Source organism: Plectrocnemia conspersa, unplaced genomic scaffold, assembly GCF_051122295.1.
Source record: "Plectrocnemia conspersa isolate PC_06_02 unplaced genomic scaffold, ASM5112229v1 ptg000005l, whole genome shotgun sequence".
NCBI classification, from domain to species: Eukaryota; Metazoa; Arthropoda; class Insecta; order Trichoptera; family Polycentropodidae; genus Plectrocnemia; species Plectrocnemia conspersa.
This window is the reverse complement of record NW_028277169.1, coordinates 19,001,036-19,027,688: the sequence shown is the minus strand read 5'-3', so window position 1 is coordinate 19,027,688 and position 26,653 is coordinate 19,001,036. Positions and strand designations below refer to the sequence as shown.

General features: G+C 30.4%; 1 protein-coding gene across 1 annotated transcript in view; it reads left to right on the top strand.

Moving 5' to 3' along the window:
* The window catches only part of LOC148235031 (uncharacterized), a 208,488-nt gene that overhangs the window by 16,401 nt on the left and 165,434 nt on the right, over positions 1-26,653 (top strand). Inside the window, exon 3 of the mRNA XM_088185397.1 lies at positions 7,172-7,335. Coding sequence (XP_088041523.1) covers positions 7,172-7,335 — 164 coding nt within the window. The remainder of the gene's footprint in view (positions 1-7,171; positions 7,336-26,653) is intronic.

Sequence of the window (26,653 nt, the reverse complement as noted above, 5' to 3'; positions counted from 1 at the left end):
TATCTATATACAATATTGAACATTTTTTCTTTGAGATATAGCTTTATTCATTTAAAATATTATAATACTACCCAAAAGTGCTAATGCTTGCCAATCACTGATATATTATGCTCTATAGAAGTATTTCATATCCATTTTTAATTTGTATTTTTATTATTTTAAAAAGACCAATTAAATAATAAAATTTCCTTAAGTATATCTTACTTATAAAAATTCTAGAATTTTATAAGTAAGATATACTTTCTAGATAGTAACAGTTTATTTTATATAAATATAAATTTAAATAACCACAAAATGGCAAGCTTGGAAGTCAGAGTTTTCGCTGGCGTGTCAAGTTGTATTATTGTCGGTTGTAATTTTGGTAGAGCGGTTGGGATTGACGTGATATCTTTTCGCAATGCTTTCTAAACCGCGATTCTTCCACTGTCACATATTTTATAATCCTGGTTCGAGATTTCGAATCATAGATGACACATCCACGAATTGTGTTTACGGATTTAAAGAGAGAATTCAGATGGTCCCTCCGGCGATCAGTAACCAAATGTGTGTTTTTAGGTAGTACTTGTGCAATATTTTTATTATTAACGCAATGTTAGGTCGCGAGATTTCTCTTCCATTGTTATGAAAAATACTGTAATTATGCATATTTTAGTTCGTTCGAAATATCGTTAGAATGACCGCTGTATTTCAACAAATTGTACATGTAGTTAAAGCCCCTACAATAATATTTATCTTTTCTAAAATGCCTTTTTATGGATGTATATTAACTATTTTTTCATAAATATATATATTTCTGTAATATTTTACTGGTTGATTAGGCTAGCCAAAAAAATAATTTTGCTCTGTAAAAAAATAAAAACACTTCTTGCATGTGTTTCCAATTTAAAAAAAATAAAATAAAGTAAAAATATATAAAATATAAGACAGCTTTACCCAAAGTCAATTTTAAATTGGTAAAATATACGAAAAATTCGCACTGCACGGTATAAATACATTTGTTTGTTTTATTAGTTATTATAAAATTATCAATTATTTTAGATATTCAGACATTTAAAAGTAAACTAAAGTTTTTTTATATCATAAAAATGATGTTAATTTATTTATAATATATAGTTTATCCACATTTCCGATTATTGTTTGGAAATCTATGCTTAATTCTAAAATTACAGCTGGATCATTATGTAATATCTTCGGTCTAGTTGAGTACATATTCAGCAGAGGTAGCACCGATCCCTATCACTATTTACCGATATGTTGGTGCCTTTGTTTAAATAAGGTCAGGGAAATATGGTTTAAGTGGTTTTATTGAATATCTATTAATAGAAGTCCGCTCAGATATGCAATCGTCTGTTTTCACATTGGCGAGAAAAATTTTAAACGGCGCAAAAAATCTTAAACAGTTATGGATGGTCCCGACAACACTAAGATAAAAATTTTAACGAAAAGGGGAAAGTAACAACATAAAAATGCTTGTAGTGTCTCAGAAGTGTCAGATTATGGGTTGAAACAACAAGAAATATTCGTAGCTTTTAGTACAATATTTTCCTCGGTTGGTTTTTCAAAAAGGTTATCGACCGACTTTTAAAGTCCTTCCGCTTTGTACAGGAGCAGCAGGTGTCAGGAGGGCGATCAGACGTGCAAGCGAGCACGTGCTTAGTGCTCAATATGTGCCCATTGCGCAATGCACGTGGTTCGATTTTTCTATCGAACGTGGATGGATGCACGAACATTTTTGGCATCGGATGTGCGGATTTTTTTTTTAAGAAACGACGTACGAATATAAATAATACTTCTAAGTGTAAGACATATTCATGACGTTTGCTTTGCATAAATATGAGCGTAGGTCAAGATGCTGTTTCCATCTGGAATTCATTAATCATGTGATAATATATGGTTGCATATATTAATTGCATATGCAGACTTAGCAATCTGATATGTAAACGTAAAATATTAATTAGCACTAACGATGTTTGTATCAACTATGTATTAAAGTATTTTTGCGAGTAAGCCTTTTTAGCATTTTCCGGTAAAAGTGCCAGATAGGGATAAAACTTTTAATCAGTTTTCGGCATAACTTTTGAACAGTTTACAGTGGAACTTATTGCACAGTCATAATTTAATCGAAGCTTTGCTTATCTTAATTGTACAGTTTCAATTTAAAACTTTGTTTACTTTTACAAAAGGTGTCATTATTTTGTCAATTGAAAAAAATTGAGTTGTAAAAATACTCGTACATGCATGAATTTTTCTTTCTTTGAGCACATAGAGCAAACTGGCAAATTTCCTCCGGGAGACGTGTCTTATTATAGTGATCCGTTGGGAACACAAAGCATGTTTCGGTGTATCCAGCGAAGCAGTAAACAACCTACAAGTGTTAGCAAGATGTGTCAATAAGACAACGGAGTGTTATTCACCGATACGTAAATAATTCAGCGACTTACTATCTTCAGAGGACAAACTTTAGAGCCAAATGGAATAGTATTGAACATGTATATTAGATTTAACAGAAATAATTAGTATTTGGACATAATAAGAAAAATCTCTTGTGATGTATTTTAATAACAGAATTAGGAATCAGTGGGCGAATGCACAAAAACTAATAATAAAAATAGCATATAATTGAAAAGTTGTTATTCAATAATATTTTACTAAATCCATACATGTAATTATTTTATTTTTTCTCATTTTTCCCAATTTTCTAAAGTCTCCCGCGGCGTTGTTGACACGGCAGGAGAGAGATTTTTTTATTATTATATCTTTAATTTTGTCTTCAGTTCCGCGAAATTAGATTTTTACAAAACGCATATTAAAAAAAGACTATTTATAAAGTCAATGAGTAGATCGGTTGGCCCCAATTCAATTTTCGTAAACGAGCCCGCTTTCCCAACAGCCCTGTACAAAAGTCTTATTTTGTATATGTATATAAAAAGTCAGTTTTTTTTTGTATATGTATATACAATTTTTTTCTGATTTTATCCAAACAATCGTTTTGTTGTTATAAACTTTTTAAGGACATGAACTTCCTAATGATCAATTATTGCTTGGACCCCATCCATTTATATTGTTTTGGAACATTAAATGTTATTGAAAGTATTTTAATTGAGCCATATTCTTGCTACATAAACTTTTTCTATCATTAATGTAATCGTATTTATCCGGAATATCTTAAATTTGCCTAATTAATTTTCATTAACATTTATTAAGTTAGTAAATTTAATTTATTTTGCCCAGCAATATAATTTAGCGAAGAGCACTTTTAACCAAATAAGGGTTTGTTCTATTAAATGTTCAGTTATATGTTGACATATGTATTTAGTGCTAGACATTTTGCATTATGAAATAATTCGCAAGCATTCAATTTGTAGTAAGAAAAAATTTAAAATGAATATCTATAGCTACCCATAAGTTATTTATATTACTGACAGTTTTAATAAAATGTTACTACTATAGATTTAATGTCTTTTTATTTCTGATCGGTTATTCCTAATTAAAGGAATACTATTAATTCAGTTTAAACACACTCCTTTTATAAATGTTACTTTTAACATGATTTAATACATTATTGGCAATATAAATATTTTTGTGTTATTTGTAGATAAATTTACATACTTTAGTCATTTGTGCATGTTTTTTTTTGTTGACATTTAAAGTCATTTGTGCATGATAAAATTCTATGGTTTTATATATTTTTGGATCAGTCTAACTAGAAGTATACATAATCAAGCTAAGCTAAGTACTTTTGAGCTGTAATATTTATGTTCTGTTCATGTTTTTATTATGTTTTATATACATATATCTTTTGATAATTTGTTTAAGAAATTAGCTATATTAGCTCAATTAATTAATACATAATAATTATTCGTAATTTTTTTTTGGTAAAAACCGAGAAAAAAATTACGAATATATATAAGAATATTCCAATACTTCGTCCTTTTTTTATTAAATATTCGAATAGTTGAAAACTACGAATAATTGAGAACCCTAGTCACAACGGAATGTGAAGCAATATGAGCACCACATACGGAAATATCTCATAACTCTTAAATTCAACAGTTGACCGTTTCGTTATATCACATATTTTGAAATTTTAAAGATTTTGATAATGTAAAATCTATTATTAGCTCTCTGAGGTCAATATTTTTTGTTAAATTCAACGTTCTTATGCATCTCTTAGAAGCAATTGAACCATTTATAAACCCCTCACTTGGATATAGCATTCTCGCTAAAAGTCTTCTCCATCACTTTCACTTCTACACTGCACTTTATTTGATTTCTAAAGATAAATTTAATGCACTGAGCGTGAAAAAAATTGTTGTTCAACACAAACTACGCGTTAAATATGACGTGATTTTGAAAAAATTGTTATTTTTTATCACAGCTTGTATACATACATATACACATTATGTATATTTATATTCAAACATGTATTTAATACGAAAAAATAATATAATGACTCACGGATAAAAATGCATCATCTCACATTAATTGCTCAAGCTTGTTGTAGCTATTGATGTAAGCTTCCTTGTTTATGTTGTAAATTATGACTCTTTAAATATCTGGAAGGGTTGTGTGAAAGTAACGTTCTCGAGCGCTCGCGTATAGGCCGCGACGGTAAGACATAGGGTCGCAATCGTAATCAACGTTAGAGAGCAATCTTGAAATCTTGATCGTCGTCAGTTTTCCTCGGCGCTTTTCCGCTCGGTCCGGCGCCGGCGCATGAATGAGCGAGCCCGAATCGATCGCCTCTGCGTCGGATGCGCGTGCGCAGCTCGGCCGGTGCGCAAGAGTTCTAAAAGCATCTCGCTGGCGGCGAGCAGCCCGCGTGGAGACTCGACCGCGCGCCAACAAAAGCGTCGCGTCATCAGTCGCTCGCCCTCGGGACGCTCCGTGCACGCCTCGGTTCGGGGGACCGAAAGATGCGCGGACCGGCGGCGTCGCGGCGGAACCGGAACCGGACGAATCGCACCACCCGCCGCCGGACCGCCGCTTCCCTTCACGGCCGGAGGTCGCGAGCCCGTTACATAATTTCGCCGTGTGTGCGAGTGTTGTACGCATGCGTCACCGCCACGAGTGTGACGACTCATGAGTGCCTATGTGTGCGTGTGCCTAAGGAACCGTTCGCATGAAGTGCTAAATACGACATGTGATTCTAATGGAGACTATAGATTTAAAAGTAAACTTTTGTCAACGCGATCGGTGTTTATTCAACTCAAGAAGAAGTCTGTCTATCTGTCTGTGATCTTCCTCATTTACGGGTTCGTATTGCGGATCTTTTCGTATTTTATTTTCTTCATTTTTACTCAATATGCTAAGTGAAAGTGTGGCGTAGCCTGATCCGGGAACAAGGGTGAACTGGTCGTCTCAAGTGATCGAGTTGGTCTTTAGCTTAATTCCGACCTTCTGTCTATATCTGAAAGCGTATGTTATTGTGATTGATATTACTAAAGCAATGTTTAATCTGATGTTTGTATGCGTAAAAGCTTGTGAGCTTTGGTAAATTTTTCCTGAGGCCTTTTAAATAATGTTTAATAATATGATATATCAAAACGTGCATAATGTTATCTTCGATTAATCAATAGTTATATTCTCATTCTTCTGGTGCCATGTTTGATTTTAAACATTGGCGACCATCTTATTGATAAGTTCCGAGTATCAACATTTCTAACCCTTTCAGTCTATTATTTGTATATATTTTTAAGTCCACTAAACAGACCATTACGAATTTTATTCTGGACTGAAGATGTAGGTACTAGTTTGTGAAACCTGCTTTAAATTAAAAATTCTGGCTTCTAGCAATTTCGATGCGGACTTTAATCTATTCATCGAATTCCATTTTTTTATTTACCTAAATACCTAGGTATATGAAACGCTTTACCCTCTCAATTCTATCTCCGTCTAATGTTAAGCTTATCGGAACCACAGGGATGAAAGTACAGATCAAACCGATATCAGTCAACTTTTATTTTTTGTTCAAACTATTAAACAGAATTTTACTATCAATCAAGAGCTTCATAGTCTTATGTCTTTAAATGGGACTACTAAAGGCGATGATATTTTTGAAGAAGTCCAAAACTCTGATATGAGGTTTTAAGGATTCGACAAATCCTCACAATGGCCAGAAATCGACTTTAGTGGCCTATTACAACAAAACTATATTAAATACCCAAAAATACACTGCATAATTCACCAGGAAACTTTCTGAGGGAAATTTTACATGTCAATGCCATGTAAGTAGTTAGTTTATCAGTAGTATACGAGGAGGTAATAAAGCTTTTACTCATTGTAAGTTTCGCTATTTCTTAAGTGAGATGTATGCTTCATTCAGCGATTTTCTGATTGAGCGCTGGAAATTACATGAGGCGCTTTTTTGCCATTCGAAAGGAAATACCCATATTTCTTAAAAGCAGTGCTAAGTCTGACACAAGATAACTTGAAAAGTAAATACATTAACCCATTGATAATAACAACCACAGATTTGTAGACTCTACTAACAGTAATATTTTCAAATATAGGTATTTATTACATAAAAAAAATCCCAAAGCGGTCCGATGACAATTTTTTAATTTATATAATAATCCCTAATTTTGATGGAGATCGAAATTAGGAATTATTATATAACTTCGAGCGAATCGTATTCCAGCACACCTTATAGGGTTTTTTGAGTTAATAAAAAAGTATAATATTTATATCACATTACGTATAGGTATATTTTTTATTAGAATTGTGTCAGTTGCATTATTTGGCAACTAGATTAGAGAAACATGCTCAAGGGTACTAGGTTATTCTACAAGGTACACAATACTCTTGAGCTCCTGAATTGATGCGTGTATCGCAAGATAAATTTTACCACCTTAGAGACGTTATTGTATATGTTTTATATACGCTGATTGAAACTGATGTTTGCTTGAAATAGAACACCCAAATCGATTACCACTTCTGTGCGACGATCATGATTATGTAACCCTTAAAGTAATCAATTTTAAGGTCATTGTTGAAAATTAAAAATTTGTAATTATAAATAACTTTATTAATATTATTAATCAACTGAAGAGATATCAATGGGTCGAGATTAAAACCTTGAGGAGCTCCTTGTGTGGCAATGTTGAATATTGAAGATGTATTCATTGAACATTGTTCTTAAATTGATGATGTTTTTTGTTGTATTTTGCAGAAGATGAGGGGCGGGGGCGGTCCTGGGCGGTGAGGCGAGGCGGGCGGCGGCACCAGGCGGCGCCGGGGCGAGGGCGCGGGGGCGGGCGCGGGGTCGGGGCCACCGCGGGGGCCACCGCCCCGCGCCTGCCCACCCCTACCCGTCACCACCAACACATGACACAGGTATTTATCCCTCATAGCTAATTTAAACTATAGTTTTAACTCGCGTTTAATTATGTCCTAGTATTCCGTGGTACCAAAAATATACCAATACTTAAAAGTATACAATTTATTATTGCATTCCCACTGATTTCATCACGATTGCATATTGTCATATTTATTACTGTTCGTTTTTTGAGACCTTTAAATGCTCCACCCTAAAAACCATTCAGTTGTATAAAGCTGAATACTGAATCCTGATTAATTTGCTTCACTTATTTTGAAAGGTCTGCATTCGACAGTTTTACTAAAAATAATACAGGTATTCATAATGCATTTATTTTTACGAACTGCAAATTATTTGCGATAAATTATAAGCTTCTGCATTTGTCATATTTTTATATAAGGGTTATACAAACGCCCATCATGCATTTATGTCGCTGCTCTGTCACATTTACGAACTATATTTACACTCCTAATATAATAAGACTACTGTGTATGTTTTAATATTTATATTTTTTAAATATGAACATCATTGAAATTTGTTTGCGTTAAGTAATATTCTACGTAGTCACGTATAAACTAGTACTATATGTATATATACTTAACCCATATCGTTATTATACACTATATGCATTCTGGCTTTTCAATGCTTCTCATTCCTCGAGAAATTAGAATTCTCATTTTCACTTCTCGGTTTGACGTTTGTAATTAAGTAATTTTTTTTATTTAGCAATATCTCGAAACTACTTTTTTAACTTTTTATTTCATTTTCGGATTTAATATGCATTTACATAAAAAATAACTGCCATATATCATGAGGCAAAATCGCTGTAAACTAGTGCTATTAATGTAGTTCGATTAAAGTGTGACAATTTTTTACTATTCAAATATTTCCAACTTCTGTTAAAATCTTCCAAAAAAGCATGCATATTTTCATCTGAAATGGACCCACCCTTTTTTATGCAGCAATTGTAAAACGTTTTAAAATATTTGTAAAAATATAATTTTTAACAGAAAAAGACCGTATGAAAATTTTCGAGAAATTTGTTATTTTTTAAAGAAAATGAAAATGCATATATCGGCATTTTTCTCTAAAAATTCTCGAGAAATAGTTCTTGAAAAGAAACAGCAACTCTATCGATTAAATGTTCGTAATTATTTATTCTTAAAACTATCATACCTAAATATGTGTAGGTTACTTAAGCAGTAATAAACTTTAGGATCCGAATCCATTATTATGACTAATTTGAATGATACAATAAATTCTCGAAAAAAATATTATTATATATATAAAACATTAAAGTTTGCTTTGAACTATGCATTTTGTCCGTTTGTTGGTCCAAGATTTTTCGATTATAAACTTTGAAGTTTGATTAAAAATTTCTCTAAATAAAAAAATGTTTTCTTAATTTACTATATCATATTTGCATATTTTAACATGAATATCTGATTATATATTTTTTTACTACACTCTATTTATCTTAACACAATCAGTTCATCATAAGATATGGCAAATTTGGGTTTACACCCCTACTATTAACTCTAAAACACATAATACGGATATACGTTCAATATACTTACCATTACTCCTGTTTATATTTTGAACACATTTATATAAATCATTACTATATTTTCTATATTTATCAATAAATGAACGCAAATAGAGTTTATAATATATAGTCTACTAGGGATAATCGAGATAGTAAATACAATATATAGAAAAGCATAGTTCAAAAAAATCGATTGATCCGATTGATAAGCTTTATTAGTTACTGAAACACTATGTAATTGATAAAATAAAGTAAGGGTGAGACGTGATAATGCAATTAAATTTCCTCTGAATTATTCGTTTCACAGTCATGTTAAAAATAATTTTATTTAAATTTTAAATACTTTAAAAATATTTTACAGACTCTGATTTTCTTTTTTACTTTCTAAATATCCTCAGTAATATATTCCTCTAATAATATATTTAATAATGGTATTTTTATAGTTGATTATATTATTTTCACTCATACCTGGGATAAATGTTATATTTTATTACTACTTTTTTATGTAATAAAAGATGCAAAAGAGGAAGTGTCATTTTAAAGATTAATATACTAAAAATTGGATATTTATAAAAAAAGACTTAAAAACAATTACAAGCCTTCGGCGGTTAATTATTTATATATATATAAATATATTTTTTTATTTTCATGTTTCATTGTCTTTTCTTTGTACACAATAATTGTACTTTCTGAAAAAAATCTATTTCCTTGACGATATTAATGGTTCTTCGAGATAAGAGTTAAAAATTTTGGAAGTACAACACTTTTTTATATAGGGAGAGGAGGTATTTTTCTTCTTGCGAAGCGTCCCGTTTTGATTTCTGTGAAATATGATTACTCTATATATCACGTCAAGTTTTGAAGTTACAGTCAAATTATTGTTTGTATGGACCCCATGCATTAAACAGTATTGGTACCTAGGAATGTTTTTAACTAAGGGTTTAATGAAAGTTGTGATAATATGGAGTAAAAGTAGTAGACAATATATTAACTAATTTAAATTAATAAACATCAGTTAAAAAAGGAATTAAAAATGTTTATTAGTATATTTTCTTCTCTTATATTATATTTCGTCAGTTTCTCTTTGCAGGAACCAGCAGTAATCTGCCATCATATTAGCATTCCATTTCCTTTAAAAACGGTTTTCTATAATAGCCATATCTTGATGGAATCTCTCACCCGATTCATCGCTTACTGTTCCCAGATTTTGCGAATGGAGAAAATGAATTTTAAGTGACATTTTTGCACCCATCTTCTGGTAAATTTTGTTCGATTATATCCTACGCAATGATCTTTCCATATTTAAATACTTGATTCTGTATTTTGATACAATACTCACTTTTTTTCAGTGATACCGTTCACCATATTTCTTATTGAATTTCATTTATATTAAATTTAATTAAAAGATTGCCATTTATATTTATATTTATAAACTAATTTCTTCTTCCATATTCTTTGATGTTTTCGATCTGCGACTTGCTATATTCGAGCTACGTAAAATGTACGATGAAGGTTTTCATTTTATTACTATTGTAGTTTAAAAATAAAATTTTGCATTGAATTCTCATAACTCAACGGTTCGCGAAAGCAGCGTGAGAACCGCTCCCTATCGGGTAGCATGAGCCAGAACTACAGCTGCATTCTGAATTGTTTGCCATCTGATCCATATGCATAGATCCGGCTACGCCTTTCTTGCGCGAGTCTATCCATTGTTCGTCAAGGTGCCGACTGGTGGGTCATCGTGGTTATCCCGGCCTCCTAGGGTGCTTTCCTTTGCCCGTTTTTTGACACTCGTGCACTTTGCCCGCTTGAATGCGGCATGAAACAATAATAACCCGACGCAAGAATAGCTACTGGTCGGCGTGTTGTATGTAAAAAAAGACACTCGCACACTCGGTATGAAGCGTTTTCTATTGTTGGAGCAAACAAGCGACACTGCACCTGCACCACAACAACCGTCTATCTTTGTACATTCACGATTGAAAACAGAATCGATTCCCGGACGAACGAAACCAACAGGAACACCCCCGGGCCAATCTTAGAAACGGTCCTTTTATTTGTGCGCAGCGGTTCGCAGCGGAGACAAAAATGGCAATGCAGATTGTTCGTTTATTCTTTTATTGTGTATCTGGTGAAACCGCAGTGAGACTTTGGGTTAAAATATATTCAATATGTAAAACCATATTGTTTATTTTCTTGTATTAAATATTTGATTCGCAGATGAACCCAGATTAAAAATAGCTAAAAACATATTTTATATATATTTTTACTTTATGATTGCTAACATTTATTCCAAAAAAAATATTAAAAAGCGTTGCTACAAAAAGAAAAGACAAAGCTTATCGAAGTCACATGCGATATGATCCTCATATATATTAAAAAAAAAAATTACGTTTATTTCTCCTACGTAGTATTACAAGTTGAGCAATATCACTGATATAAATGCTTTCATCTAAACATTTCAGCATTTTTTGGTAATTGAGAAAATACTTTTAATTGATACTTCCTGAAATTGTTTTTCCAGATAAGCTTTACATTCGAAAAGGTTATTTTTGTCGGAACATAATAAATCATTCAGTCTTTAATATAATAAATTCACTCTTTGATAATGATTTATTGGCCTTCAAATTTTTTGTAAAATAAAGTAACTAACCTAAGCTATATCAGTATCCGTAGAATTGAGTTTCCTAAATGTCTAGCGTTGTTACTGTAAATTATTTTCCAATTTTCATCTCTTTGATTGACAATTTGTTGTATTTTTTTAATGTTTCGATTAAAAGTGTATCTTTAAATTATACACTTCACATTCCAAACATGTAGCATTATTGCTGTACAAAGTAAATAAATATTTTTCTTTCCACACTTTTGAAAATTACGATACACTTCCTTGATGGGTTCATTTCTAAAAATAACTATCTAATTAAATACAGAAATGTATGATTGTTATGAAATGGCTTATGACTAATATTTTCATGAAAGACTTATACATATCGCTATAATGATATCTAATGCCTGCACTACAGTCTCTGGAAGTTGGCCAAGGTTGGCCAAGGACGGAGAATATAATGGCTTACTTCGGTCGAGTTCGGTTCTGCCCGCTCTAAAGTCTCTCGGAAGTTGTCCGAGGTTTCCGAGTACGGGAGGTAAAGTGGGGGTAATTCAGTCGACTTGGTCAGCTTCGAGCGCTTTCGAACATTGTCGGCATATTTCCGAGTCAAAGAGACTAAAGTCGGAGCTGCTCTTTCGAGCGCGAGCGGTGAGATACTTCACTTTTCGCACTCTCGCGTGCTAAGTGACGAGAGTGAGAAAGATAATGATATGGTTTTTCGCAAATTGGTACTTGCTTTTGTTAAAAAAAATCGTTTCGAATATCCTTATGTATTTTCCTAGATCGGTTTATATAAATGTCACACTATAACGAATTCTTATTTAGAATCGATGGAGACAAATTCTAGGATAGTCACAGATGTGGTGTTCGTATTCTGAAGTATCATTTTTATGCCTTATGGCATTTTGCAAAAGCCGACAAATATTTTACGTAAATGTAATATTTACGACCGAAAAGTTTTCATTGATATTGTATTAGTGAGTGCCCACATAAACTTTAATAATTATCAGTAGCGTAATTTTAGTAATATGACAATTTAAAAATTGCGATTATTTGGCACTTTTCTCGATCACGCGCAAATATGCCGGCTGTACGTGACAGAAGCCGCCGTCCAGATGGCATATGAAATTTGCGACAGTGTGGTCGCTTACTCGAAGTCCTAGATCTCAGCCAACTTCAGTTGTAACTTCGGTTCGGACAACTTCCCAGAGAGCATAAAATAACCATGTCTTTTTATGCGGCTATTATGATGCACGTATACAACAACCCTGCATTCGAAAAACACTAAAATAGTTTCAGTATGTAAAATATTAGATGTTTTTACTCAGCAAGCTTGATGATAGAAAATATTTTAAACGTAACATATCTTAGTAACGTAATGGAATGGGAAATTAAACGCACTAATATTTTTTATTAAGTTTATTTAATAATTTTATTTAAAATTATTAGTTTAATTTATTCGGTCAAAATATAAATATCGCGGGCCGGCTTTTGCCCAAAACTGCTCTAACCGAACCGAGAAAGCCAAAAACATTCACTCAATTGAAAAATATATTTTAAAGGACCACAAATTGTAAGGACGTTAATCTTGTGATTCGCTGTATCTAGATCCATTTACATCCGATAGCCCATAATATTAACGTGAATAAAAGAAACCCTGCTGGCCCTGAATTTAAATTAATTTAGTTGATTTTCACAGCAATGAGGTCTCACGCAGACGCTTAAATGCGTTTTTCATCTCTAAATTTATTACGCCGCAAATGAAAATGGTGATTTTTGACCTCGGCGCATTGGGGTTATCGCCTCGGTCCGTCGGCTTTTTATCGTTTTTAAATTGATCCAATGTTATTTAGATGTGGCGTTTAAGTGGCGCATGTCCTGAACTGCTGCTGCTGCAGTCGGCTGCATCAGCCGCTGAATGCTAATCGAGTCAGGATGGCATCCTGCATCCATAATGCTGACCTGCCTACGTACCGTAGATGTACCACGATGACTCATGAATTAAAACCTTACCAAAGATCTTAAGATCCCTAAAAAAAGCGCCCACGCTACGTAATAGTAATTTTTCGTGAAATAAATTGTAATGACGTTGTTCCTTTTATGGTAAATGAGCTCGTTTAGGTTAACCTCATTTTTTATAACCAACGCCTATGCCTCAATACGTTTTTGACCTATTTAAGAACATCTTGCAATAATAATTCATTTTAAATAATACAAGAACTGTTAAGGTATGGCAGTGTAACGTGCACCTTAGTTTTCCAACAGTTTGAAATTGGGATAAATCATGATTTAAAATATAGTATGTATTGTTTAAAAAAAAACGAGTTAATTTGATCCATTAAGGTAATATAAATGATTTAGTTATATATATGATAAGCATGTATGCACTTACATATTCCATTGCTGCGATCAATTCGTGTCATCTTTGTATAGACGTTGCTCATACAAATCGATGTGTTACGTGTTAAATATTTTATACATACATATATGTATGTTAAGAATTTAAAAAATCTGTGTTCAGATTATATAATGAGCTTAGTTTTGAGTAGCTTTTGTTTGTATGTTTATGTTACAGTGAAGGTATATTTTCACTGGTATTTTAGTAAAATCATATCAAATAATATTTTTACCGATAGATATATATTTTTACTAGTAAAAATTGCTTGATTTTATCTGACATGTGCTTGTGAAATTACAAGTTGCCCTAAAATGTATATTAAAAATAATTTTATATTTGCTGTTAAAACCAAATTTAACTTAACCTAATCAAAGTCCTAAAAGTAATTTAACAGGCGTGAAATGGTAATGACAGTACAAAAACTATAGTTAGTTTTAGATTGTTTATAAGGTTTGTTCATTCAGGTTAGGTTTTGATTTGAGTAGAAAATGGACGATTCAAAATTATCAAATTACGTTTCATTGACTATTTATTCATTCATTGGCATATAATTTTACTAGCGCCTATTTGTTTAAATATATTTTTAAGATAATATGTATTAACTGGTGAAAATGTATTCCGATATGATTTCATTTTTCACTTAACATACATATAATTGTGTGATATTTTAGATTCAATAAAAACACTTTATAATGCCACTTTATTGATAGAAATACGATATAGAAAATAATACCTAATAAGTCATTTAAAACTGTAGGTTCATTAATAATAAACACAGAAAATTTTGCTTTAAAGTGGATATAAGATAAATCGAGACCACAGAGTTTTTGTCTTTCCTCTAAGTTGACATTTGTAAATGCTGTATTATTTATACTAAGCAAAAATAAATATTATTATTCATTATTCATTACAAATCTGACCAGTATGACTTTACAGATTTCATGATTTTTAAAACATTTAAAACATTTAAAATTAATAGTTTCGGTGTACATCTAAAATAGGTGAGCACCATCTCACATAAATGCTTTAAGCTCCTCATAACATTCTTGTGTTTATTAAGCTCGTTGAGAAACTGAATGACTCGTGCAAAAGAAGCGTTCTCGAGCGCTGGCGTTCTGGCCGCGAGGATTAAGAATAAGGGGCGCGATCGCTAGGGCACTATAAAGCTCGCAGCCAAAAATCGGGTTATCAACACCGCTCTATAAAAAGCTTAAAAAATTATTCATTGAATAGACGCTACGCTCAGTGGCGTAGTTATATCATAGTATAGACATGTAAAGCATAAGGGCCCAGCTTGATAAGAGGCCCAAATTTTTAAATACATAATATAAAACATATCTAAATTTAAACAGAATAATTTAAATAATCATCAACAGTCATACGTATATGTATACATAATCGGCAAATCTGTCATTTTTGCACATACAGTGATCTCTGTGTTTTCATACAACCGATGTATAATGTACACATAATATATAATGATAGATATCAAAAAAGCAAAAAACATTACACATTTATATTTTACTACGTACATTGCTTTATATATTGCATTACATACATAAGACTTGATTTTTTATTAAATTCCACAGTCGAAATTATTAAAAATGTAATTTATTATTGTAGTTATATTACAAAGATATTTGTAGCATAACGGATAAACAATCTGTTATCTTATATTACAACACATATTAAACTAATGTAATTTTATAAAGTTGTATCTAAGAAAGATTTAATTTTAGTAATTTTATATGAATTTTAAAATCCACTGACAAGATTCAATTTTGTGGTGGAATCAAAGTAAGCAAAGAATTTTTTCAGAACCATTCTGTGAGCGTGGGATAATTTTTATATATGAATTTGCTTATCGTAAAAACACGTGAAAGGGCTCACCCGTCTCAATATATTGTTGACAGCAAAAATGTGCTTTTACTATGAGTCAATGGATTAACGGACACTTTATGAAGTGCCGATCATTGTCAACTCTTGTGGATTATAAACTTAAAGCATCATAAAATTTTAAATAATATTTTAATCTTCTATATATAAATCACCTAATTGTAGAAGCGGAATTTGCTCTTTTCAATTATTTTTTATTACTTCTTAATCGATAATAAGTATTAATATCCTAATCAAATAATTTTTGATCAGGATAATAATATATAATAAAATTGAAACGGATTTTAACTTATTACGTAATCAAATTTTGAATTTAATTACCTAATAATATATTATACGATAGGTAAAATACATAGTTCTTAAAGTTACATATATACTATATAAAATAGATAAGCATACATTTTACAACCGTATTCTCAAGTACTATCATTAACATTTTAGCAACGTTAATCCAGAAATGTACCGAGTAATTACCTTTAATAAATTAAAACTTAATTGTTTAATAAAATATACCTTTGTATGTATTGTTAATTTATCATGGAATATATTATTTTTTATTACTTTGGAGTGTTACACTAAAATAATACTTTTTCCTGAATCTTTTCTATAAAAAAATGTTAATTACTCGAAAGAACTTTTTCTGCATATTTGCAATTCTAATGAAGGTTTGTTTTGTACCAAGTTATATAATAATGAATCTTTATTTAGATTAAAATTTTTTCATGGAAAGTTATATTGAATTTAAAGTAATTTATAAATATTGTAGTAAATAAATTAAATCTCGTTAATCGCTACGTTTCCGAAAATACGTTGTTTAAAATAGTTTATATAATATATTAGCCAGCGATTTGAATGAAATAATAATTAGGCCTGTCGAGAAGGGGAGGGGGCAGATGGGACAAATTCCCGTGGTCTGTTCTCATTGAGGGCCCGGCTCTGGAAAATATCATAGCAAGAATATATTTATACAAAAAGTAAAAAACGATCTTAAATAATATATGTATGTATGTACTGAGGTATTTCAGTTATAAGTTTCTTCATAGAAAGGGTTAATTCGTATTTGTACCTAATATTATTTATTTTGGAAATTATATTACGATGTTAAAATTCATATAAAATGACATTTATGTTATGAGGCCCGGAATCATTGTTTTCCCAGGGACCGGGTTCGCTCTTGGCGGCCCTAAGAATAATACGATAAATACATTTGACTATTGCTTTTAATGACTATTTGACTTGATAAGCATTAATAATGTCTAAGATATTATAATAACTATACCTTTATAATATTAAAATGTTACTGTTATCTTGCACTGATACATTAATTTCAAATGTCCCAATCGTAACTAATTCCCCTAATATTTTATCACAAATGCCGCAATTAGTAGCGATTTATTTCTCCAATTTTAGTTCATTCCCCGAAACGTCCGAAAGTGTGACGTCACTATTTTCCTTACACCAATTTGCGGTCGAGTAATAATGATTACGAGTGACCGTGAAAACTCGGGGGGTGGATTTAAATTATGAAGGAAATATGGGTAGTTCCATTGGGGTCGACGAACTCCCATTGCCGGATCCCACCCCATTCGTCTGAGATCCCACACCCATAGTCCCACATTTCCAAGGGCGCCAAAATTTATTATACGGACAGATTTGCCAGAAGTGTGTAAGTAAATAAGCGCGTTTGCTTTACAAAGCATGTGTGTATTCACAGATTTATGCGTTACTTATGGGTCGTATTTATTTGTTAGATGTCTAAAATTCACCTTTATCAGGGTTGGATTACGAATTTTCGGGAAATAGGATTACAGCTTATGGTGTGCTGAAATAATATCATAATTTAAAAAAAAATAAAAAATAAACTTATAGTTATTATAATGCATATAAAAAATACTTTTAATTATTATAGGGCATTTATGTATTAATTATACACCTAACAATATTTATTTTTTGATAATAGGATGTTATATAATTTAATACTATCAAGAATTGCTTACTAATATACTTAGAACGGAGGATTCTTTATTTATAAAAAATATTCAAAAAAGTGTTGCTCGAATATTATAACAATCCAAAAACTTGTTTTGAGGAACGGTAGTTGATGTTGATGCATGATATATGCCGCTCTTATAGATAAATGCTTATTTTACGTAGAAAATATGATAATTACATATATTAAAATATTATCACTTAAATCGTTGATCTAAAATAATTGTAATTTATCTATCTTTTGTGTCTTTGTATGTTGTGTTTATTTATTTTTAGCTTTATAATCAATGAACTGGTTAGTAGAAATATTCTTGCAGAAGATATGAATATCATCTTGTTATGTATTAATACATAGATTGCTTAAGTACAGCTTGATACTTATATATTTTCTTTGTCACTATGTTTAAAACTACTACAATCTTTATATTTGACCTAATATTTTTTTGCCCTAAAATATCGTTATCGATAGCTGAAATTAGGCTTTTTGGTTTCTTGATATTTTAATTTTTCAAAAATATGATAATTCTCATTTTTCGGAATTTTCTCAAAAAACATTAGCTGAAATATATATACCACATAGCACATAGCAGTGAAGACAGCAATGCCTTTAGAATAGTTTCGACATATGTTTAGTCTTGTAGAAGCTTTTCATATCATAACTTATATTTCAAACATCGTAAAATATTTTATATTTAGTTCCGGTCGTATATTTTAATCATAAATAAACATACGCCGAAATTGAATATGTAAAATATTGCGACGTCATAATCTTCATAAAAGTTCTTCCACTAAATCGGTTTTCGGCGTAGATTATTAAACGTACGATACACTAGTTAATTTATAAAGAATCTTAAAAGTTACACTATTATTTATTCAGTAACTTTAATAAAATACACACTTTGAATTTTAGAGATAAGTAAAGTTTTATTACTCATAAAATTACGTGAAAAGTTTGGCCTCCTCCTTGTGGCAGCATCATATTTTTTCACTCAACCCAAAGACAGGTGATTCTATTATACATTTCGAGCAAATTTAATTAATTTAAACTTTATAATGAAATCTTCGTAACTTTAAATTAAAGTCGCGTGCCTTTGAATTAGTACTTTAAACTTTGAACGACGTTCGGAAATGGGACAATCGCATTCCGGATACTGAAATAAATTGTTGCCTTTGAATCGAAAACACTAAAATCTATACAATTTTGCATATGTGTATAAGTAGTGATTATTTTTCAAGTGCTTCCGTCGGAGCGAATAATTGAACGCTTTGAAAGGGTACCTATTTTTCCTTCTATGATTATCATTAAGTGCCGTAACCGTGAGTTAGATGGGTGGGTTATTTTATCCTTCAGTTATAGCAGGCCATTGACCCTAGTCGTACACATAGAGTAAATAATAGTAAAAGTGGAGTGAATAGACGGTGAATAATAAAATAGGTGAATAGTCTTTGAAAGAGTAGAACAAAGAAACGCACTAGGGCGCATTGTACGTCAATAGATCGTTACGCACTTCTGTGTTCGACTACGAGACAGGCTTGGTAAATTTTTATTATAATATAATTATTCAATTATGTTAAAAGCGGTTTGGTAGTTTCTTGGAAAGTAGTGTATGTATTGTTTAAACCACTTTCTCTTATAAAAATATTAATTTAGGGTAAATTTAATTTCACATTGCTTGTAAATCTACATAATTAAATATATTATATAAAATATAACAATTATTTTTTTCAAGCAGTCATACATGGGTAATAAATATACAAAACTTTATGTAGCATTTAACATTTTATATGAATAAGTAATACATAATATCTATAGTATTAGGGTATATTCCTACGATTGTTACACGGATTCTGAAATCAATTTCTTTAAATCCCGGAATTAAAAGCAAAATATCCAACAAATCAATTAAACTGTAGTAAAAATATTTCAATAAATATTCGCATGTATAGTGTTTCGTATGTATTAACATATTTTTATAAAATCCTATTTTTAAAATTTGTTTTTCTGGATAATATTATCATTTAACCACTTGAACGCCAGCGATTCACCGGTGCCTCCTATGATTTATTTTTTAAGCAAATGAATTTTTTAAGACAATTACACGAATTATTTTAAAACATTTTTTATGAATTATTAAATAGTATTGTACTAGCTTTATTATTTAGTAAGCCTAGTAATTTATATTTATTTAAAAACAGAGATACAGACGCGTGAATGGAATAACTGGAGACTCTAAAAAGTCGTTAGCGTTTAAAGGGTTAAAGAAATATTTAAGCTTTCAAGCTCATATCAATTGGAATATCTGTATTAGAGTAATTGTCCTGAATCACTGTCATTTGTTTATTAATGTTTTGCATGATTTAAGCAAAGTTGATTTTTGATAGTTATTGTTGCCACAATTTCGGTTTAATAAACAATTTATTTTTTTCGGATTTCAGAATAATCACATCTTCCCGATAAATACATATATATATATATATATATATATATATATATATATATATATATATATATATATATATATATATATATATATATATATATATATATATATATATATATATATACTAGACACTATTATTTTTAACGTTTACGATGATAGTAACATATCTTATATTTCTCAAACTCGGTAATTAATTAATTGTTTAGCTAAAAAAAAAGCATTAAAAAAAAGCCACTTAATTTTGTAAATTATAATATCAGTATAGCGATGTCGGATTAATTCTTTAATTTACTATGTAGTAGAAAGTTTGCAACAATTTCATGAAGGATTTTTTTCATATTATCAAAAAATACTGTTTGACTTATCGTTAATTTGTTTGCACTAATTGAGAATTACTCAGTTTATTTATCGATGTGTTTTTGATAAATACTTTTGAAAGTCAGAATAGCCGTAGTTATGGTTTTAATAATTACTTACAGGTATTTATTATGTCTTATTGACTTATCCAGCTAGTGCAAATTAGTGCATTAAAAAAACCGTCCGTAAAAACTGTTGAATTAGAAATTAAAAACCAGATAACCGTTTTCATCCATTTTCAGAAAATTAAAATATTTTGTAGGTTTTAAATTTTTATTAAAAAAAAAAAATATTTGGTTAAAATTAATTTCATTACTTATAAATATCAGGCGCGTACGATAAGATACATTCCCTTTCGCTCGCTCGCGTGTAAGTAGCGAGAGTGAGTGAGAGATTGGGGCGTGCAATGCGTTCCGCACGCCCACTTCTTCTCACTCACTCTCGTCACTTAACACGCGAGCGAGCGGAAAGAAATGTATCTCACCGTACGCGCCTGATAAGATTAAAAAAAAATGTTTTTCGACCACGTGTTTTGTACAAAGATTGCATAGGGCTAATTTATTTTGACTGAAATATTACTAAACTAATCCAAAATCTGCAGAAACTGAAATAAAAAAAAACATCGTTAGAATTACTTTTAACAAAAGCAAACCTTTTAAGTAAATTTACTAAGATAAAAATCTCATTCAAATTTATTTCGTTTGAAGATTAAGTATTTATCAAAAGACGGCATGATTTTATCGTATAGATTTATAATAAAGACTACTAAAAAAATATTATCACAAGATTGATTAATGAGATAAAACCATTTCATTTTCAATCGGTAAATATCTTTTGATCGGTAAATATCAAAGAAATATTAATCGTTTATATAAGTCAAATTCTAATCATACATGTTATATAATAAAAAAATATTTTGTAAATTTTTATTTACACTATATACAAAACAGTTTTATTCATACTTTTTAAAATTTTAATTTTATATAATGTATATGCAGATAAAATATCAATTCAGAGGTCTCAAGTCTCAGTTTATTTATTTTTATTTCCGAGAATTGAGGTAGTAAAAAGCGTAGGAATCTAAGGGATTAATTTACAGGTTGTCTTGACACATAATCCCTATAAGAAAGTAACAACATGCGATAAAAATAGTCAACTCTCACTATTATTAAATATATGGTTGTGAAATAAACAATACACAGCTTAACTAAATAGTTTAACCTTTTAACTCCACTATTTTTTTCTAGTAAATTTAAATTTACATAAATACAATGCATTAGGTTAGGTTGCTTCATATATAATATTAATATTTAATTAATAAAAAAAGTCTTTTAATAACATGATAACAGTATATATATGTATATCCTTTATTATATTTTTAGTAGACTAAAAAAGCGAAAAAATCATTAGAATATTGGGATGAAGTCACAGTTTTGCTTTTAAAAACATCATAAAACAGATATTCAAGTTTATTTTAAAATGATTTTTCACGTACTAAATTTACAAAACCATTACTAAACATTTTCCTGGTAAACAATTATTGTAGTTTCTACTGTATTCGTATTAAAAAATCCATTAAAAAGGTTCATTAAATATTTTTTCATAATCAAGTGTACATTTATATTAACTAAATATAGTTTCTACACAATTATTTTAATTAAATAATGGGTTTTAAATCTCTGGCATACACAATTCTGTAAGCTAGACGATGCCTGCATTCTAGCTTCCAGTATTGTGTGACCCCAGAAAAGCACACACCAGTCGAGCGTGTTGCCTGAAAACAAAGGGCTCGACCAGGGACAAATAGGGACCAACGTGTTTGAGATCATCGCACATGCAAGTCTTTAATTATGACCGATTCCATTGTGATCGAGGACCTAGTATGCGCATGAAAACTGAGTCCCCTTGTGTGTTATCCGATCATCAGACCTTTAACCATTACTGCCATTATATAATACTACATACATGGGAAAAAAATATTATATATGTATTACCATCTATATTTTTTATTGTAAATATTAAATAACACGATATTGGTATAGAAAGCGATAGAAGCATAATGCTAAAAAATAAATATAGCATTTTCTCCCTCAATAAATTCACATTATTTTTATAGCTTTTTTACACTCTTTGTGAAAGAAAATGTGAATAAAAAAGTTTTCATGTGTTTCTTTTGTATAACTTTTAGCGGAAATATGTGTGTTGTGGTTGAAGCTGGTAATCGGTGAATAATGTCATTGTTCAAAAATTTACAATTGAATATATAATATAATATTAGCCAAAACCTGAAAACGGAATTTATAATATCGATTCCATTTTTTATGTAATGTTAACAAAAATGTATAGCGTAGTCTGTAACGTCTTAGACTAATAACTCTGAGGTTGCGGGCTCGAGCCCCGGCAGCGGTACTCGAATTTTTATTTAAAAAAAATGCGCTATTACTAAAATACGGGCCGCAGCTGCAGTGACATCTATTGATTATCAATTATATTACACATAATAATTGCTAATTATTAATATAGATGTCACCGATTCCCAGACATTCAGTCCGATGGTAATTATTACTAAAAACATCCAATTGAATTTTGCTCAATGGGAACTGTTAAAGTTGTTAGTAAATAAAATACTCATATTTTTAAACAAGATTTTATTTTTAATATTATTCCAAGATATTTTTATTATTATTTTTGTACACATATTTGTATAACCATTTGATATATCGAAGGTTTGAAACATTAATAATACATAATCAGGATAGGATATGGGTCATATCTGAAAAACGAGTTTTTGATGGTATTCTTGTGTTTTCCGCCGTTTTTCCGTCATTATGCTCCATCCGCTTTTCTTTCATAATACGGCTTAGGTGTAATGGACTGCGATGAATTCGACCCAAATGGACCTACGTACGTGCGAGGGTCGAAACGTAGAAAAAATATTTTCTCCCCTCCGCGGAAAGTCGCTTTCGAACCCTGGAAAGTGCGTGTGGATATCTCTGGGGTTGCGAATGGGTTCGTTGAACTTCCCAGAATACAGATCTTCATTCGGAGGGTGAAGTTACGTCACCGGGAATCTTTCTTCCCCCATTGTCAGGGGCAACACTATCGAATCGGGGCCAACGAAATCTGGGGGTGGTTACCCGTTTTATTGCCGTGCCTCTATTGCTTTTTGGGGGAAAGCGCTTATTTTAAAGCTTCGTCGGGATCAAGGTCGGTCACAATCGTAACAGGAAAGCCGACTGTCTCTTTCTACTACCACTGCTAAAGAATATATGAGTCACGGTGTATAAGTCAGGCCAACCCCCATTGTCTGGCGAAATTTCCACTGGCCTACAAACCTTAACACGCCGACTCACACCACAAAGTCTGACTGGTTACATCATACGTTTTTTCAGTAGTTTCATTATATCGCACCCTCGGTAATATCGTTAGTCTGAAAAATAGTCTTTTAATTATAATTAAATATGCTTTATCACATCTGAAAGTATCTGAAAAATGAAAATATTTATGTGTAGAATACTGTTGTATATATTAGTGTTTGCAGTTTTTATTATGTCACTAACTAAATATGTCAGTAACACTTACTTCTAAATACACGTGTCTAATATTATGAATTAAAATAATTAATGTAGAGCATTATTAGATTAATCGAAGTCCATAGAATACTTTTTACAGAATTTCAACAACAGTTTATATGAGTGTACATATATATTAATAATTTATTATAATAATAAACTGACTGATTTTATAAAATTCAACAATATCACATTTTTGCCTTATACATAACCAATTAGATCTATTTACATAAGTTTCAAGACAAATCATTAACTTTTAGTGCTAATATTTTTTTTAAATAAAATTATGTATAATTAATTACAATATATCTAAGTCATACTACTTTTATTTACACTATATTAAAATTATTTCGTATTTTTAAGCATACATGTGCAATTTTTTTATGTAATATGTTAATTTATAGTTTAAATATTGAACATACTTTTTGTTGATTTTTCAACGAATGCGTTACTAATATAATACAATGTTAGCCACAACATAATATAACTCATCTCTTGTCGCATAATATGTGAAATTATCTCATTAAAAGGATTTATTAAGTAAACGCCCGTTTCAATATCATCCAGAACGGTTTAAGTGGATATTTTGGTTAGCTTACATATTTAATATAATATATTATACTGACATTTTTAAACATGTTATAATAAATTTAATTTATAATCTAGTGGAATTTATACGAATATTGTACATAATATCTTAATTTATTTTATGTATGTACATAGATACGTCCCTATTTTTATTTCTAAATGTAACGTATATAATTTGCTTGATACAAAGTAATACAGGTGATAAATAGTGCTATTATAAGCAACTTAATACTTGAAACTGTCACTGTATATTCTAAACATGCGAACGCTAAAGTAAATTATAACCTATGCATATATTACCGATGCGTCAAAATGTCAAATCAATTATTGCAACATTGTAGATGTAAGCTATATCGTTTTGGCATCGAATTGTCTTTTTTGTGTGAACAAAATGAGCTTCGCGAAAGCTGTAATTAATGGGCTACATGTTGTTGCGTTTAATTAATCAATTAGAAAAGCTCTCAAATTATCTTTCTATTCTGGAGCCCAATTTGAAAATCAAATGTCACCTTTTTGAGCCTTAGGCCTATGGTGATCTTTTTTTAAGAATTCAAAGTTAATCTTATGTATATTATATTATAGTTACATATTATTCTAAAAATAGTTTATTTCTTAGAAATCAGAGATATATATAAAATATATATATAAGATAGTTCACAATATTTTAATGACATAACTTTAACTGGTACAATAAGATTTAATGTATCACTTCTTTTAGTTTATTAAATATAAGTTTAATCGTTTAATTATATATTATAAAAAAAATAGCTTTAGAGAAATTGTATATACCTTTTTAAGAGTGCCAAAAGAATAGTCTATATTTCACATCGTATTTTATTTTTATGTATATACTATAGAATTTCAACAGCATAATGAGTGATAATAAAATATATGTTTTTGTAGACGAGATCTCTTATTCACTCATTACTTATAGTTATATCTGTTTTTTTTATATTTTAAATATAAAAAAACGCACTTATAAAGCAAAACTTTACATGAATTATAAATTATATATAACACAAAATACATAAAAAAAAATATATGTATAATATTATATATTCACATTTATTAGGATAAAAAATGTTTTATATTTTAGAATTCAATCCTCCAAGGTGAAATTTATATTCAATAAACAACTTATACCTTACAACCATTCGTACTTTTAACTGGCCTCATATTTATGTAAACATTTTTTTTTAAATTCATTAACTTTAACATGTCATTTAATTAATTAATCTCTTGTGTGAGAGTGGAGTGTTTTCATCAACCCAGAAGAAAGCATTTTTCAAATTACAAATTCATTTTACAATATTATTTAAAAAAATAATCTCTATTGACAGATACAACCTTCTTCCATCGATCAGACATGTTTTTAATCTCACATTTATAAAAACTGACTGGCTGTGAGTTAAATATTCAGTAAGTGGTGTTTTAACTTCACTAACACTACCATATAAATTATGGTGTAGGGACTTAAATAAATGGTAATCTAATGGTGATAAATCAATAGAATATGGAGAGTGAGCAACAGTTTTTCATCTGAGAGCATTATTTTTTTGCGTGGTTCTCGCAATATGAGGCAGTCGCGTCGCCTTGTTCTCGTCGCTTAGTGCGTGTAGAACCCACGCGCCTTCCCAATTTTTTTAACTATTTTGAATACGAAACCATGAAATATCCTGTTTTATCTGTTAGCTCCTGAATCGAGATCTTTGTATTAACTTCAATTTCTGCAGCTATGCAGCATCATCAATGATTTTTGATGTCTTCCAATCAAAAAATTTCAGATTTAAATGTTTTTGGTTTCTGTGGTTGCCGATTTTTTTTTTTGTGAAAGTGCATAAAAACACCTTACTCGGAATGAAATCTTTGATTGAAACTTGGGGTGTTTTTTTTGTTTTATTCCAGATGTTAATTCAAACATTACCAAAAGAAAAACATGC